Consider the following 15,863-nt stretch of genomic DNA (forward strand, 5'->3'; position numbering starts at 1 on the left):
TTTAATCTCAGTGTTTATGTTTTTTTGTAGTGATTCTGGCCTTTGGCCTACAATTTTAGACTGAGTTTTTAATGTGTGTCTCGGTGGTTGGTTTTTCCCTTTTTGTTTCTATGGTCGGCCAACCACTGTCACACACTGTGTGATTTTAATTTCTTTTTTCTGGTCTCTGTCTGTCTTTCTTGTGATGTGTCGTCTGTTGTTGTCTAAATTATTTGTTTTTATTCTGTGTGGGTGTTTTCAAGTTTTGGAAAAAGGGACCGATGGCCGTAGCAGTCTGGTCCCTTTAATCCCACAACCAACCAACCAAAATTCTAAAAAATCAGAAAAATCTTGTTTTAGTCATGTATTTGTTCAATTTTAAACTGTAATTAGAAACACAGAAATCATAATAAAATTTTAAAAAATTAGTATCCTCAAAAAAGAAAGAAAACCATGTTATTAATAGTGTTTTGCAGAGCACTTATTCACTTCCCATTGAATGACTTTGTTCCACAGAACACTGTTTTGGAATTCCTGATCTAGAGCAATCATCCCAACCTTCTCCCCCCCCCCCCCCCCCCCCCCCCCCCACACACACACACACACACACACACACACACACACACCTCCGAAATCCCAAACCCCACAATTAGTTCAGATTCATTGATGACATCTTCGTGACCTGGACTGATGGGAAGGACACACTGTCCCCATTCCTCCATAACGTCAATGCCTTCTCCCCCATTTGCTTCACATGGTCCTCCTCAACCCAACAAGTCACCTTCCTTGATGTTGACCTCTATTTCAAAGACTGCTACATCAGTACCTTCATCCCTGTCAAACCTACCTACCAATGTGCCTTTGTGCAACTCAACATCTCCTCTATAAGCTGAGTAGCAACCTATCCTTTTCATGATATTGCTATTATCCCATCCTGGACTTTCCAGTGTTTCATCACAATATAGAATGTCACCAACAGCTTCATTTTGGTATAATTATGGATTTTGCATCTTAAAATGAAGTAGTAGGTATACACTGAGGAGCCAAAGAAACTTGTACACCTACCTAATATTGTGTAGGGCCCCCATGAGCATGCAGAAGTGCCACAACGCAATGTGGCATGGACTCGACTGATGTCTGAAGTAGTGCTGGAGGGAGTTGACACCACGAATCCTGAAGGGCTGTCCATAAATCCTGAATCACCGAGCGAGGTGGCGCAGTGGCTATCACACTGGACTCGCATTTGGGAGGACAACGGCTCATTTCCGCATCCGGCCATTCTGATTTAGGTTTTCCGTGATTTCCCTAAATCGCTTCAGGCAAATGCTGGGTTGGTTCCTCTTAAAGGGCACAGCTGACCAGCTGACTTCCTTCCCCGTCCTTCCCTAATCCAATGAGACTGATGACCTCACTGTCTGGTCTCCTTCTCCACTCCCAACCCCCAAACAACCCAATCCCAGCCCAAATCCTGAATCTTGCAGGGCTGTCCATAAATCCGTAAGAATACGAGGGGGTGGAGATCTGTTCTGGGAAGCATGTTGCAAGGCATACGAGATATGCCCAGTAATGTTCATGTGTGGGGAGTTTGGTGGCCAGCGGAAGTGTTTAAACTCAGAAGAATGTTCCTGGAGCCACTGTGTAACAATTCTGGGCATGTGGGGTGTCACACTGTAACAATTCTGGGCATGTGGGGTGTCACACTGTAACAATTCTGGGCATGTGGGGTGTCACACTGTCCTGTTGGAATTGCCCAAGTCCGGTTGAACACACAATGGGCATGAATGGCTGCATGTGATCAGACAGGATGCTTACATAAGTGTCACCTGTCGGAGTCATATCTAGACGTATGAGGTATCTCATATCACTCCCACCTGCACACGCCTGACACCATTACAGAGCCTCCACCAGTTTGAACAGTCCACTGCTGACATGTAAGGTCCGTGGATTCATGAGGTTGTCTCCACACCCATACATGTCTGTCCACTTGATGCAATTTGAAATGAGACTTGTCCAACCAGGCAACATGTTTATAGTCATCGACAGTCCAATGTTGGTGTTGACATGCGCAGGTGAGGCGTAAACCTTTGTGTCATGCCGTCATCAAGGGTACCCGAGTTGGCCTTCGGCCCCGAAAGCCCATATCAATGATGTTTCGTGGAATGGTTTGCACGCTGACACCTGTTGATAGCCCAACATAGAAATATGCAGCAGTTTGCAGAAGAGTTGCACTTCTGTCGCTTTGAATGATTCTCACTGTTGGCCCCATTCTTGCAAGATCTTTTTCCGGCCGCAGTGATGTCAGAGTTTTGCTGTTTTACCAGATTCCTGATATTCACAGTACACTCATGAAATGGTTGTAGGGGGAAATCCCCACTTCATCACTACGTCATAGATGTTGTGTCCCATCGCTCATGTGCCGACTATAACACAATGTTCAAACTCGCTTAAATCTTGATAACCTGCCATTGTAGCAGCAGTAACTGATCTAACAATTGCACCAAACATCTGTTTTGTCAACCACTGTGCTGTATTCTGCCTGATTACATATCTCTGTATTTGAATACACATGCCTATATCAGTTTCTTTGGCACTTCAGTGTAAAAAGGTACTTGTCAGTGGCCATCTTCTGTAGAATGCTTGTTTTTGGGGAAGCAAATCACTACCATTGATGTAAATTGGGAAAATGTGCACCCTCAGGAAACAGTACTTAATACTCAGAACATGCTCTGACAAATTAATAAATGCTTAGGTGTTATGTCACTGGCATTCCAAACAACTCTGTTCATGGAAATTTTCACTATGGCAGGTACGTACCTTTTACTACCTGTCTCCTCCCAGCACATGGAAATAATTTACATTGCTTCTTTAGATGTTCCTCTGTTCTCTGATTCCTTCCATAATTCCATTTTATCTATCCAGCTCTGTCTTGTTGTCACATTTCTCCTCCTCTCTTTGCTTTGCCACCCACACTCTCCTACTGCTTCCACTCATGTTTTTGTCTTTTTGTCAACATTTTCTTCCTCACTCAGCCACTCCTCATCCAACTTCTCCAATATTTTTGCTGCATTAATACTTCCTCTTCATTTATAGTATTTCTATCCCCCTCTATTATCTCCTCTCCATACTATTGCTACTGCCTTTCCTTTCTGTTGTCAAACTCAGATTGGTTTTCTCATAAGGTGCAATGTTTATTTGCGTGGCATTAAAATTATTTCTTGCCCTTTGTTTCTGTTTTTGCTCTATTCCTCTATAGTAAGACTCTTTTATTCTTTAATCTACAATTAAATCATTTCCATTTTTTTTTTTTTTTTTTTTTTTTTTTTTTTTTTTTTTTTTTTTTTTTTTTTTTTTTTTTTTTTTTTAGTCAATCCTTGCTTTCCTTTCCTTCTTCAGTAATCCTCAAAAAAGTAAACTTATGACAGTGATTCTCAGGACACCAAATTTACTTTGAAAGACCTACAGTAGTCCAGATTTTTAAAAGTTATCATTTTTTGCATCCCTTCATTCATAGATGAAATGTCTGTTTCTAGGTTTTGGCATCAAAAGTGTCGCAGCATGTTCATGGACTATCAAAAACGGAAGGGTTGGTTCCAATCTTTATAAATGCCAATACAGGGCATTTCAGGGTATATGCCCCTATTACATTAGGTGCTCGAGGGGACAGTTATTATGAATATCTTCTTAAGCAGTGGTTACAGACTGGACGATCTATTGATTAGTAAGTATTCTGTGATTGGAGAAATGTTTACTGTGTATTATTCATTTTTATTGGAAGTTTTTCAGGATTAAATTTGTTTTATATTAATTATTTCCACAAAATTTTGTTTCATCATTTGTGATTTAAAAAATAGTTTTGTACTCTCACCAATTTGTATGTAAAATGTGTTTTTATGAATGGTAATAAGAGGAATGCCATCTATCTAACTTGAGTGCAAACAAAGTAGTCAGCAGAAACATTGGTTAACTTGGAATATTTAGTTATGGTGCATTTTGAGATTTTATTGTTCATAATTTTACACACACACACACACACACAGTATACAGTGATAAAATTATATAATACCTATTTTATTTATTTATTTATTGTTCCATGGGACCACATTAAGGAGAAGTCTCCATGGTTTTGGAACGAGTCAATACATGAAATTATAGCACAATAGTGGAAACAGATAAAATACAAGAACATACTCAGGAGACAATTCGTAAGTTTAAATAAAGAAAATCAACAATGTAACACTGGAATTTGCTTAATTTTTCAGCTCTTCCAGGAGCTCCTCGACAGAATAGAAGGAGTGAGCCATGAGGAAACTCTTCAGTTTAGACTTAAAAGTGTTTGGGCTACTTCTAATATTTTTGAGTTCTTGTGGTAGCTTATTGAAAATGGATGCAGCAGAATACTGCACTCCTTTCTGCACAAGAGTCAAGGAAGTGCATTCCACATGCAGATTTGATTTCTGCCTAGTATTAACTGAGTGAAAGCTGCTAACTCTTGGGAATAAGCTAATATTGCTAACAACAAACGACATTAAAGAAAATATATACTGTGAGGGCAATGTCAGAATTACCAGATTTTTGAATAGGGGTCGACAAGAGGTTCTCGAACTTACACCACATATAGCTCGAACAGCCCGTTTTTGAGCCAAAAATACCCTTTTTGAATCAGAAGAATTACCCCAAAAAATAATACCATACGACATAAGCGTATGAAAATATGCGAAGTAGACTACTTTTCGTGTTGAAGTGTCACTTATTTCAGATACTGTTCTAATAGTAAATAAAGCAGCATTTAATTTCTGAACAAGATCCTGAACATGGGCTTTCCACAACAGCTTACTATCTATCTGAACGCCTAGGAACTTGAACTGATCCGTCTCGCTTATAATATGCCCATTCTGTCAGATCAAAATATCGGTTCTTGTTGAATTGTGAGTTAGAAACTGTAAAAACTGAGTCTTACTGTGATTTAGCATCAAATTATTTTCCACGAACTTATTTCATGAACTACATTATTTGTTACTGTTTCAATATTACACACAAGATCCTTCAATACCAAGCTGGTGTCATCAGCAAACAGAAATATTTTTGAATCACCTGTAATACTAGAAGGCATATCATTTATCTAAATAAGAAACAGCAGTGGCCCCAGCACCGACCCTTGGGGAACGCCCCACTTAACAGTGCCCCATTGGGACTGAACATCACTACCACTCTCTCAATATTGCGGAGAATTACCTTCTGCTTTCTGTTCTTAAAGTAAGAGGCAAACCAATTGTAAGCTACTCCCCTTACTCCATAATGGTCCAACTTCTGCAGTAATATTTTGTGGTCAACACAGTCAAAAGCCTTTGTTAAATCAAAGAAAACACCTAACGTTTGCAGCCTTTTATTTAATCCGTTCAAAACCTCACAGGGAAAAGAGAATATAGCATTTTCAGTTGTTAACCCATTTCTAAAACCAAACTGTACATTTGACAGCAGATTATGTGAATTTAAATGCTCCAGTAACCTAGTATATACAACCCTCTCGATAATTTTAGCAAACACCGATGGCATAGAAATAGGTCTAGAATCGTCAAAATTATCCCTGTCTCCCTTTTTATAAAGTGGCTTCACTACCGAGTACTTTAGTCAGTCAGGAAACCGACCACTCCTAATGGAAAAGTTACAGATATGGCTAAGTACTGGGCTAACATACATAGAACAATACTTCAGTATTCTGCTAGATACCCCATCATATCCATGAGAGTTTTTGGTCTTTAGTGATTTAATTATTAAGTCAATCTCCCTCTTATCAGTATCATGGAGGAGCATTTCAGGTAACAGTCTCGGAACACTTTTTTCTACGAGCGCTATATGATTCCCTGTTGGGACTAGGTTTCTATTTAGTTCACCTGCTATATTCAGAAAGTGATTATTAAATACTGTACATATATGCGACTTATCAGTAACACGAACATTTCCACTACGCACTGATTCTATATCCTCGACCTGTCTCTGCAGACCAGCCACTTCCTTTATGACTGACCATATGGTTTTAATTTTATCCTGAGACTTAGCTATTCTATCTGCATACCACATACTTTTTGCCTTCCTAATAACTTTTTTAAGCACCTTACAATACTGTTTGTAATGGGCTGCCGCATTTAGATTGTGACTGTTTCTAATGTTTTGATATAATTGCCACTTTGTTCTACAACATATTCTTATCCCTTTAGTCAGCCACCCAGGCTGCCTGTTTGTGCTAGCACCCTGTTTTGAACGTTCTAATGGAAAGCAACTTTCAAAGAGCACGAGAAAAGTCTTGAGGAAAGCATTATAATTATTGTCTACTGTATCAGCACTATAAACATCTTGCCACTCTTGTTCCTTGATAAGGTTTACAAAGGTCTCTACAGCAACTGGAACAGCTTTCCTAAAAAGTTGATAACTATATTTAACATGTGTTGCAGCACAAAAATCTTGTAGAGTTAAAATTTGTGCATCATGATCTGAAAGGCCATTCACCTTTATGCTAACAGAATGCCCTTCTAGTAATGAGAAATGAACAAAAATATTGTCTATGGTTGTTCTACTGTTGCCTTGCACTCTCGTTGGAAAGAATACGGTTTGCATAAGATTATATGAATTAAGGAGGTCTACCAGCATCCTTTTCCTTGCACAATCACTTATGCAATTAATATTGAAGTCACCACATATAACTAACTTTTTGTATTTCCTATAAAGTTAACCAAGAACTTCCTCTAGCTTTAGCAAAAATGTTGTGAAATCGGAGTCTGGGGATCTATAAATAACAGCAGTAAGAAGTTTAGCTCCACTAAATTTAACCACACCTGCACAACATTCAAACACCTTCTCAGTGCAGTACTTTGAAACATCAATTGATTCAAAAGGGATACCGATTTTCACATACATGGCTACTCCCCCACACCGCAAAGAACTCCTAGAAAAGCTGCCAACCAACCTGTATCCTGGTAAAGGAAGCCTCTGAATTATCTCCTTATTTAAGAAGTGTTCAGATATAGCAATAATTTCAGAGTCAACATCTATAAGTAGTTCACTAACTTTATCTCTAATACCTTGTATATTTTGATGAAATATACTAATTCCCTCATTCATCGGGTACCTAAGCTTTGTCGAAAGGGGTTTCTTTGTTAGAGAGACTTCCCTTAAGCAGGAATACCTATCAGCTGACTTCAATCTAAAAAAGGTACAGCTCTAACACCCACAACTACTGGAATTTTCCCATGAGTGATCCCACCATCCCCACCTATGCTGTCACCTATAAGCTTTGCAACCTCCCCTTTCCATACCTGTTGAGGTGCAGGCCATGTCTAGTGAAACTCGTCCTGCTGATAGACTCCACCGACACCACTGAAATGTGACTCATGCCTTCTGTCATCAGCGCACCCCCAAGTCTCATATTATTACGCCTGATGGCTGTATTAAGATGAGTGAGTACACTAGAAAAGAAATCAGAATAAGATTAATTAGAAGAAATAAAAGTTTAGAAAGGCAAGAAGAAAAGAATGAGATTGGATTTCATAGTAGAATGGTTTCTGAAATAAATAAATGATCTATGTTTAGTTCAAATTGTGACAAGCATACACTTGTCATGAACATTGTTGTTTGTAACATCCTAATGACTACTTATTTATGACAGTGCTAGAAATAGTACTTTCCTCCGTAAGGAGAAATGTGTGCTGGCTCCAAAAGGTATCATGTGCCCTTGAAACTCAAGCAGCAAAGTGCTTGGCAGTTGTAATTTATGCTGATGATATAGGCTTTAAAACACTAAGCAACTTCCAGATAGTCCTTGATAGCGTTAACATTGATGGTGGAAACATCTTCATTGATTCATTGCACATGATGCCCTTCTCGTATTTTCTATTGGGCAATACCTTCTTATATTTCAGGAGCTGATTATTTTTAAATGATTTTTCATATCTCACTGTTTTGTGGAAGAACTTATTCAAAGCTATAATCATTTTTGTGTATGTTATAAGTTGTATTATGCTGTGGATTCACATGTGAGAGACTGTTTTCATTGTAATTAGTTTTTTTAAAATCAAAGATACATACTTATTGCAAATACATAACAATTCAGAGATTTATCATACAGTATTTATTTACAATCGTCAACATCATTCCCACCATTGCCAATCTTGACAGTACTATCCAGCTGCACAGACAGACTGATATTAGTCCTTCCAGGTGATTAAATAATTAAGTTGCACACTATCATGTCTCTTCCTAATTTTGTTTTAGTCATGTGAGCTCTTTCACATTTGCTTTAGCTGTGTCGCATCCTGGAAAAGAACAATGTCTCCTAGTCAGGATGTGAATATTTGTTACAAGCTGTACAACTTTGCTTCTGCCATTTGCCAATAGGTGGCGACAACGGTAAGTAGCAGTCGAAAGAAACAGATCGCAGACGTCAGGCAGTTAGCTTGGACCTCGGTCAACATAACCTCATTCAAACATTAGTCGATTTGTCTCTCTGCATCATAAAGTTGTTCTTGATTGAAAATGTTAATTTACGTGCTTGATTCTCGTCATTTGTGGGTGGTGTTACTGTTTTGCTTCAATATGAAGAAAACAGCAGCCGAGTCTCATTGAATGCTCTCAAGTACGTATGGTAAGGATACTATTAGTGAAAGAACGTGTCGTGAGTGGTTTCTGCGCTTCAAGAATGGTGATTATAACGTGATAGACCAGCATAGTGGTGGAAGAGAGAATGTTTTTGGAGATGCAGAATTGGAAACATTACTGCGTGAAGACTTGCGTCAAACTCAAGAAGAATTGGCACTATTAGTGGGAGTGACACAGCAAGCCATTTCAAAATATCTCAACGCTATGGGCATGATTCAAAAAGAAGGAACTAGGGTCCCGTGTGAGCTGAAACCAAGATACATTGAATGGCATTTGTGTGTTTGTGAACAGTTGCTTCAGAGGCAAAAAGGAAGGGATTTCTGCATCACATTGTGACTGGGGATGAAAAATGGGTTCATTACGATAACCCTAAATGCAAAAAATCATGAGGATATCCCGGCCATGCTTCCATGTCGACAGCCAAACCGAATATTCATGGCTCCAAGGTCATGCTCTGCATTTGGTGGGACCAGTTCAGCGACATGTACTATGAGGCATTAAAATCAAGTGAAACAATCACAGGTGCTTGTTATCGAATGCAGTTAATGCGTTTGAGCAGAGCATTAAAAGACAAACAGCTGCAATACAGCGAGAGGCACGATAAAGTGATTTGGCAGCAGACAACACTCGACCCCATGTTGCAAAAGAGGTCAAAACGTACTTGGAAACGTTAAAATGGGAAGTCCTACCCCACCTGCCGTATTCTCCAGACATTGTTCCCTCTGAACATCACCTGTGTAGATCAATGGTGCATGGCCTGGCTGACCAACACTTCCGGTCTCATGAAGTAGTCACAAATGGGGTCAATTTGTGGGTTTCTTCAAAAGATGAACAATTTTTTCGATGCCGGATTCACACAGTGCCCGAAAGATGGGAGAAAGTAGTGGCCAGCGATGGAAAATACTTTGAATGATGCATGTGTAACCAATTTGTTTCATTAAAGCCTCAAATGTTGGGGAAAAAACAGTGGAAACAAAGTTGTACACCTTGTAGTTTTTCTCATTATATTATGCAGTAGTATTCAGTTATGAGATAGAATTGATGGCTAGTAACTACTTTCAGGATGCAAAATATTTAGTACTGGCTGTCTACCATTATAAAAGTACACAACATTATTCTAGCTTTTGGAACTATTAGTCATAGTGGAGGATGAAAGGATTGATTGTGTAATGTTGAGAGAGAGAGAGAGAGAGAGAGAGAGAGAGAGAGAGAGCAGGTCACTCACTCGTCACTCGCTCCCCTGGATGACTGGGAACAATTTGCTGTCCTTGTAACAAATAGGCCTTTCTTATAATGGAGTCTGAGTGATCCTTGTCTCCTCCTTGAGGAACAAGCTAATAGTTTCAGAAGCTTGGAGATTGTTGTGTACTTTAATATGTTTACAGGCATCAATAAATATTTCCCTTCTGAGGGTAATACCAGCCAACAATTCTGTCTTATAATTTTATTGCGTTCTTAAATTAATTTTTCTAATTTTGCTTTTGTTTTCAGTTTACGGGATGATTATCTTGAAGCTATAGCTGGGGTAAAGAAGCTTCTCACTAGAAGAACTGCTCGTCGAAAATATTTATTTATTGGCGAACTTTTGGCTGGAGGGAAGGACTTCAAACCAAAGATGGTATTTAAGACATGTTCTCTCTTTTCCACTTTTATTTACATAATGTTACCAGATTAAATAAACACTTTTGAAGTACTACTGAAAATTTTGATTAGTCTATGTAATTTCCAAATGCTTATTTTAATTTTAGCGTTTAAATTGAAGGGGATTACTGATGGTCTGCATCAAACTGGAAGACTAAATATTATTTCAATGAGAGTGATTGTCTTTTGAGATCAAAATCTACAAAAATTATGTAAATTTCTTATTTTGCTTGGACATATGAAAGGAGCTATCAGATAATCCACATTGCTGTATCTGTAGGAGAGATCTGACCATCCTGTCATTTATGTTCATGAGCTGCACATTTATTTGACATATCTAAAAGACAACAACAGCAAACATGTGAAGTGATGGCAGTTCCCTATGTATTCTAACATTTTTGCTTCTCCCCTGCTTTTGAAAGTATGTGCTATAAATCTTGTGAAGAAAAGGGAACTTCCAGGAGATGTTCATTGGATTATGAGTGTGATATAAAATTTGTATCCCCAAAAGTGGAGGTTAGGGAGTAAGTAGTTTCCTTTTGGGACAGAAAGAGACCAGGTGGCATTATAGAACACTTTCAGATGATGAAATGAACCACTGACAGCTGCTGAAAATGATAGAATGATCCAAATTTCACTAGCTTGTAATAAGTATAAAGTGGGCTATGGAGTGGATATGGCTGGAAGTTTTGGGGACACAATGTATTTTCCTATACAGCATGACATTATTACCAAAACAAAATTGAACTATAACTAGTATTCACTTATACATAAGAAATGCCGCAGTAATACAAGAGGCATTCAGTAAGTAGTGCAACATTTTGTTTTCCTCTCTGACAATTTTAGTTGGAAAAATTTGGAATTTTCGTTGGATGTCAATGAATATTCACACTTCAGCCCCTGTAGTTTCATGAAATTCTGATAGGTGGCGGCACTATAAATGGTCTTCAAAATGTCTTCTGTAACAGAGGTGTGTTCCAAGCCGATAGCTTTCATTGAGTTTCTTTTGGCAGAAAACTAGAGCATCACAGATAGTCCTAGGTACTTGCAGATGTCTACAGAGACCTGCCAGTGAAAAAAAGCATGATGAGCCATTGGACGAGACATCTGTCATCATTGCAATAAGGTCGCACAAACCTATTCAATCTTCTGGATGCTGACTGGCTGTACACAACTGTAACTCCTGTAGTGTTGGAATGTGGTGACACTCTAATAATTTGAGGTGATCAATGAATCATAGACAAACACCTCACCACTCAACTGGGCATCACTTTAGTAGTGCTGACAAACTCGTTCACCAGTTGGGGTACTCAAAGGTGTGTGCCCGCTAGGTTCCTCACCACCTAATGGCAGGCTTCCATCTGTTTGGCTCAATGAAGGATTCACGCCGTGGGAAGCAGTAGAAAGCAGAAGTAGGGAGGTTATTCATGCAGCAAGTTGTTGGCTCCAACATTGCCCAGTAGAGTGATAACATGTGGACTTATGGTGATGTAAGATGTCACATTGAAGGGAGATTATGTTGAAAAGTAGGGTTTTGTGACCAAATGAGTGGAGAATAATATAGTGTATTGGAATCCTGAATAAAACCAACTGGCTTTCAGAAAAAAAAGTGTTCGGTTACTTATTGAACACCTCTCATAAAATGAGAATAAAATATTCTGAAAGGTTAGAACTCGGACAATGAAATAATTTAAAAAAGCCTTCAACAGGAAATCTGACCCAAAGGCAGTACAGGATGCATTAAGCACTGCCAGACGGCATATTCAGCTATTTCAATGTAAACTTCAACAGAGCAGAAGACTGTTAACTAAATATGAGTGTTTTACCTCTGGAACCTTAAGTACAGGAGGCACAGCACAAGACACAGACACAGCTCCTGCAGTTCAAGCTTGAGAATTTTTGAGCCACTGGGAACAAAACTAACCGAAACACTTCACCTCCATTGGCACTCCTCTTTGCAGTTGGCACAACTATCTCTGTGTTGTCCACCCATCCCAACTGCCACTGCGCTGCCCCATTGCTCAATCGTCCTCTCTAAGCCACCAGCTGTGAAGCATCTTCCTCAAGCCACTGACCAGGTTCCCCACTCTTTCTGCTGCTTCTGGCAAGACTCCACTTTGTGGCTCCAGTCACTACCTCCAGAACACCTGTAACGCTAGCTATGGCCCACTTTGATGTTTCCAATGCCATTTCACCCACAGCGAGAGAACTTGCTGCTGATTTGTCATCACCTGCGGGGGAGGGCAGGACTTTCACTACGTCACAATTATCACTGCACACTTGTATTGGTGATAGACTGATTTTGTAGCACATCAGTGTACAGTGCATCATAAAAGAAAAAAATTGGTTATTGGGACTAATAGCCTCTGTCGTTAACAAAAAATCTGCATGCCCAACACAGTTTCCCTCCCTCCCTCCCTCCCTTCCACATTGCTAAACTAGAGATCAGGATTACTCGTAATTGGTTTTGACTTTTTTTTAAGAAACTTGTCTTCACCAGTGGAATGATAAAGTATAAAATGTGGGCCACTACAAAATCCATCTCTGTTTTCAGAAAAAGATAAAGCTGCTGTCTACAAGGGAAAGGCAATTATTTTAAAAGATTATCAAGCTGCCATGGTTATAGTAGCCCAATTAAAAGTAACTGATGCAATGTGCATGATGAAAAGCGAAGTCCTCATTGCTTATCCTAAATACAAGTAATTTTATTTTTTCCCAATGTATGAAACAATTTTCTATTTATTTTCCTCTGTATTACTGTATTGTTGTTGTTGTTGTTGTTGTTGTTGTTGTTGTTGTTGTTGTTAGGTACCTTCCCAACATTGTCTTACACTTTCTCAATGTCTTCAGTTGCATGCATTTGCTGTTTTCTTTAGAAATGTTTTATTAGCTGGAAGTTCTTGTTAACATTTTATTAGCTGGAAGTTCTTGTTAACTGGTTGTTATGCACCCTGTTTCACTTTGTTTCCATTTTAAAATTAGGGCTGTGTCTAACTGAAAGCTGCCTCCACCCGATAAAAGTATGACATGTTCCTATTGATTTCATTACCATTCTTGTAGCCTGTAGGCTTAGCTAAAGCTAAGATGTTGGCTCCCTCTTATGGCTTTTCCTACTCTAGAAAATTATCAAAAATCTGAAGAAACTTGAACAATTATGCTTCATTCTAAAGTCAGCTGAGGAGTGGAGTTATCCACATATTCCTTTCTTTTTATGTGCCTTCTCTTTGGCTACTGAGATGGAGCACGATGCTCCATGAATTCATATATTCATATTTTGCTTGAATCTTGTGTGTTTTGCTGACAGTCAAGCTGTTGATACTGAGAAGTCAGGTTAATTCAGCTATTCCACTTGCCAGTTTTAGTAGGTGGCTATTGCTATCCTATTCTTTCTTACCCTACCCTAACCTATCGACTATCCTTTCATGCATACACGTGAGAGTGGAAATACTTGCTTTAGTAAGATAGTGTAATTTTCATATTATCATTAATAAGGTGACATCTGTGTTGCAGGACCACTTAACATGCTATTTGCCAGGTACCTTAGCACTTGGAGTACATTATGGCTTGCCACAGGACCACATGGAACTCGCAGAAGAACTTCTTAACACATGTTACCAAACCTATGCACAACAGCCAACATTTCTAGCACCAGAAATAACATACTTCAATATACAGGTTTGTTTCATTAGAGTCTGTATCTGTATTAAGAACAGTTACTTTCAGAATGAAATAGAAAGCACGAGCTAATAAGAGCAGACAAAGACAGTATTATGTGTGTTATTTGCTAACTTCCCTCCAGTCTTACAGCTTACATTTACCCTATTCATACAGCCTTTATGTAGGAACTTTTAATTGTTTGTAAGCCATAGACGAAACAACAATGACAAATTTTTATAATGTAGTCTCTCTCTCCCTCCCTCCCTCCCCCCTTCTTCTTTTTTGGTGGGAGGGGAGTGGGTGTGCAGCTGTGTGAGACAACAGGGAAATAGCGAAATATTAGGATACAGGCACACCAGTGGCAATGGGAAAATGTACACTGGTAACTGCAGGCAAAGAGAGAGTGACTTTTGGCTTTGTGGAGGGATGAACGAAGAGGAAGAGAAGTAGAATATCATGAGGGCAGACAAATGAGGTAAAAATGACAAGACAAGAAAGGGTAAGAGTAGAGTGGACTGAGGAGGAAAAGTGACAGTAGGTGGTAGGACAGAGTAAAGAAAGTTATGCCAACAGAATTGGAACAGATGATATCCTGCAGGAATAGTCCCATGTTACAGTTCAGAGGAGCTGATGCTGGAGAGTGTGGATCTAAGTGACACAAATGTTGGCGCAGCTGTTGATGTGATTGAAATTGAGGTGTAAATGAATGAACAAGATTGCAATTGGCCTGAGAACTGGTAGATGACATAACTGTTTTCGTGAGTGGCTCTTCCAGTGATCCCATAGGAAATTTCTGTAATCAGAATGCAATGGCAAGTGAAGGGTGGGTATATGAGATGGTTCTCACAACTAATTGTCCACAGGGGTATGTTGCAAGGTGTCCCGGGATTGGGAGTGGGAGCAGCAACAGCAGCGTAAAATTGGGCTAAATGTTTGGTGGCCAGTGGAATACAACTTTGAGAGGGGTGGTGGATTTTGAACTGAGTGTCAAAGCAAATGTGATGCTAGAAAGGAGGCAAGACTTGGTCAGTGGCTGGTTCGCCATAGCTATTGGTTTTGTGCAGTTACAGAATAAATTAAGGTTTCAGCAATAAATTAGAGTATCAGCATATGTGGATAATTTCTTCTGCATAAAAATCTGTTTGATACAGACAGTCATCATAATTGATGAATTATTGTGGGATGGTACATTTTATATAAAAAGAGGTTTTTGTATGCATCCATATGGAAGATGAAAATAAAACTTCCAGGAAGATAGTGTGCTGAAAAGAGAAGAGTCAGATGAAGCTAGTTTAGGACTAACTATTTTGAAGTTCTGGAGGAGAGGCTGATTTGCCATGGAAAGCAAGAACAATATGTGTAATCAGCAATGGGGTGGTAGGTGTAACCTCCATAGAGATATGGGGAAAGTAGTGTTCCATGGTAGCAAGGCCATGGGTCTGTAAATGCTGGTGCACATAAATATAGCATCCAGAGAGACAAGCAAGTAGTCTGGTGGTAATGGAGCAAGAACTATGGAAAGATGATGGGGGAAGTTATTAGCATCTTGGAAGTAGGAAGGGAAACTGTAGACAGAAGTGCAACAAAGGCATGGCTCTTTCTGTGGGAAATTGGAAACAACCTTGATGGGACATGGAGTTTAAGAAACATATAATTTTTTTAGATGTACTGGAACAAGTTGTTTTGTAGAAACCAATGGACTCTTGGCTGATGTACATATTTTTGTTTGTTTCAAAATGTGTTTATAAATAGTTCAGTGTTATGAAATCAAACAACAAGGTTAGTTATGTGTGTAACACTATGTATGAGCAGCCAGACAAGTCAGTTTTTATTCAAAACCAGTTTGTTGTTTCGTCATGTAATTCTCTTATAGACAGCTATGGATTTCTCTACTCAACTCGGTTAGGAGCAGGTTTTTAGACTGTAATATGTTACAT

At 39.1% G+C, this 15,863-nt stretch overlaps 1 protein-coding gene across 1 annotated transcript in view; it reads left to right on the forward strand.

Moving 5' to 3' along the window:
• Positions 1 to 15,863, forward strand: part of LOC124612445 (endoplasmic reticulum mannosyl-oligosaccharide 1,2-alpha-mannosidase) — a 96,002-nt gene that overhangs the window by 70,856 nt on the left and 9,283 nt on the right. The window contains exons 7-9 of the mRNA XM_047140665.1: positions 3,510 to 3,697; positions 10,120 to 10,246; positions 13,780 to 13,944. Coding sequence (XP_046996621.1) covers positions 3,510 to 3,697; positions 10,120 to 10,246; positions 13,780 to 13,944 — 480 coding nt within the window. The remainder of the gene's footprint in view (positions 1 to 3,509; positions 3,698 to 10,119; positions 10,247 to 13,779; positions 13,945 to 15,863) is intronic.

The sequence above is a fragment of the Schistocerca americana genome, chromosome 4 (genome assembly GCF_021461395.2).
Source record: "Schistocerca americana isolate TAMUIC-IGC-003095 chromosome 4, iqSchAmer2.1, whole genome shotgun sequence".
In the NCBI taxonomy this organism is placed as follows: domain Eukaryota; kingdom Metazoa; phylum Arthropoda; class Insecta; order Orthoptera; family Acrididae; genus Schistocerca; species Schistocerca americana.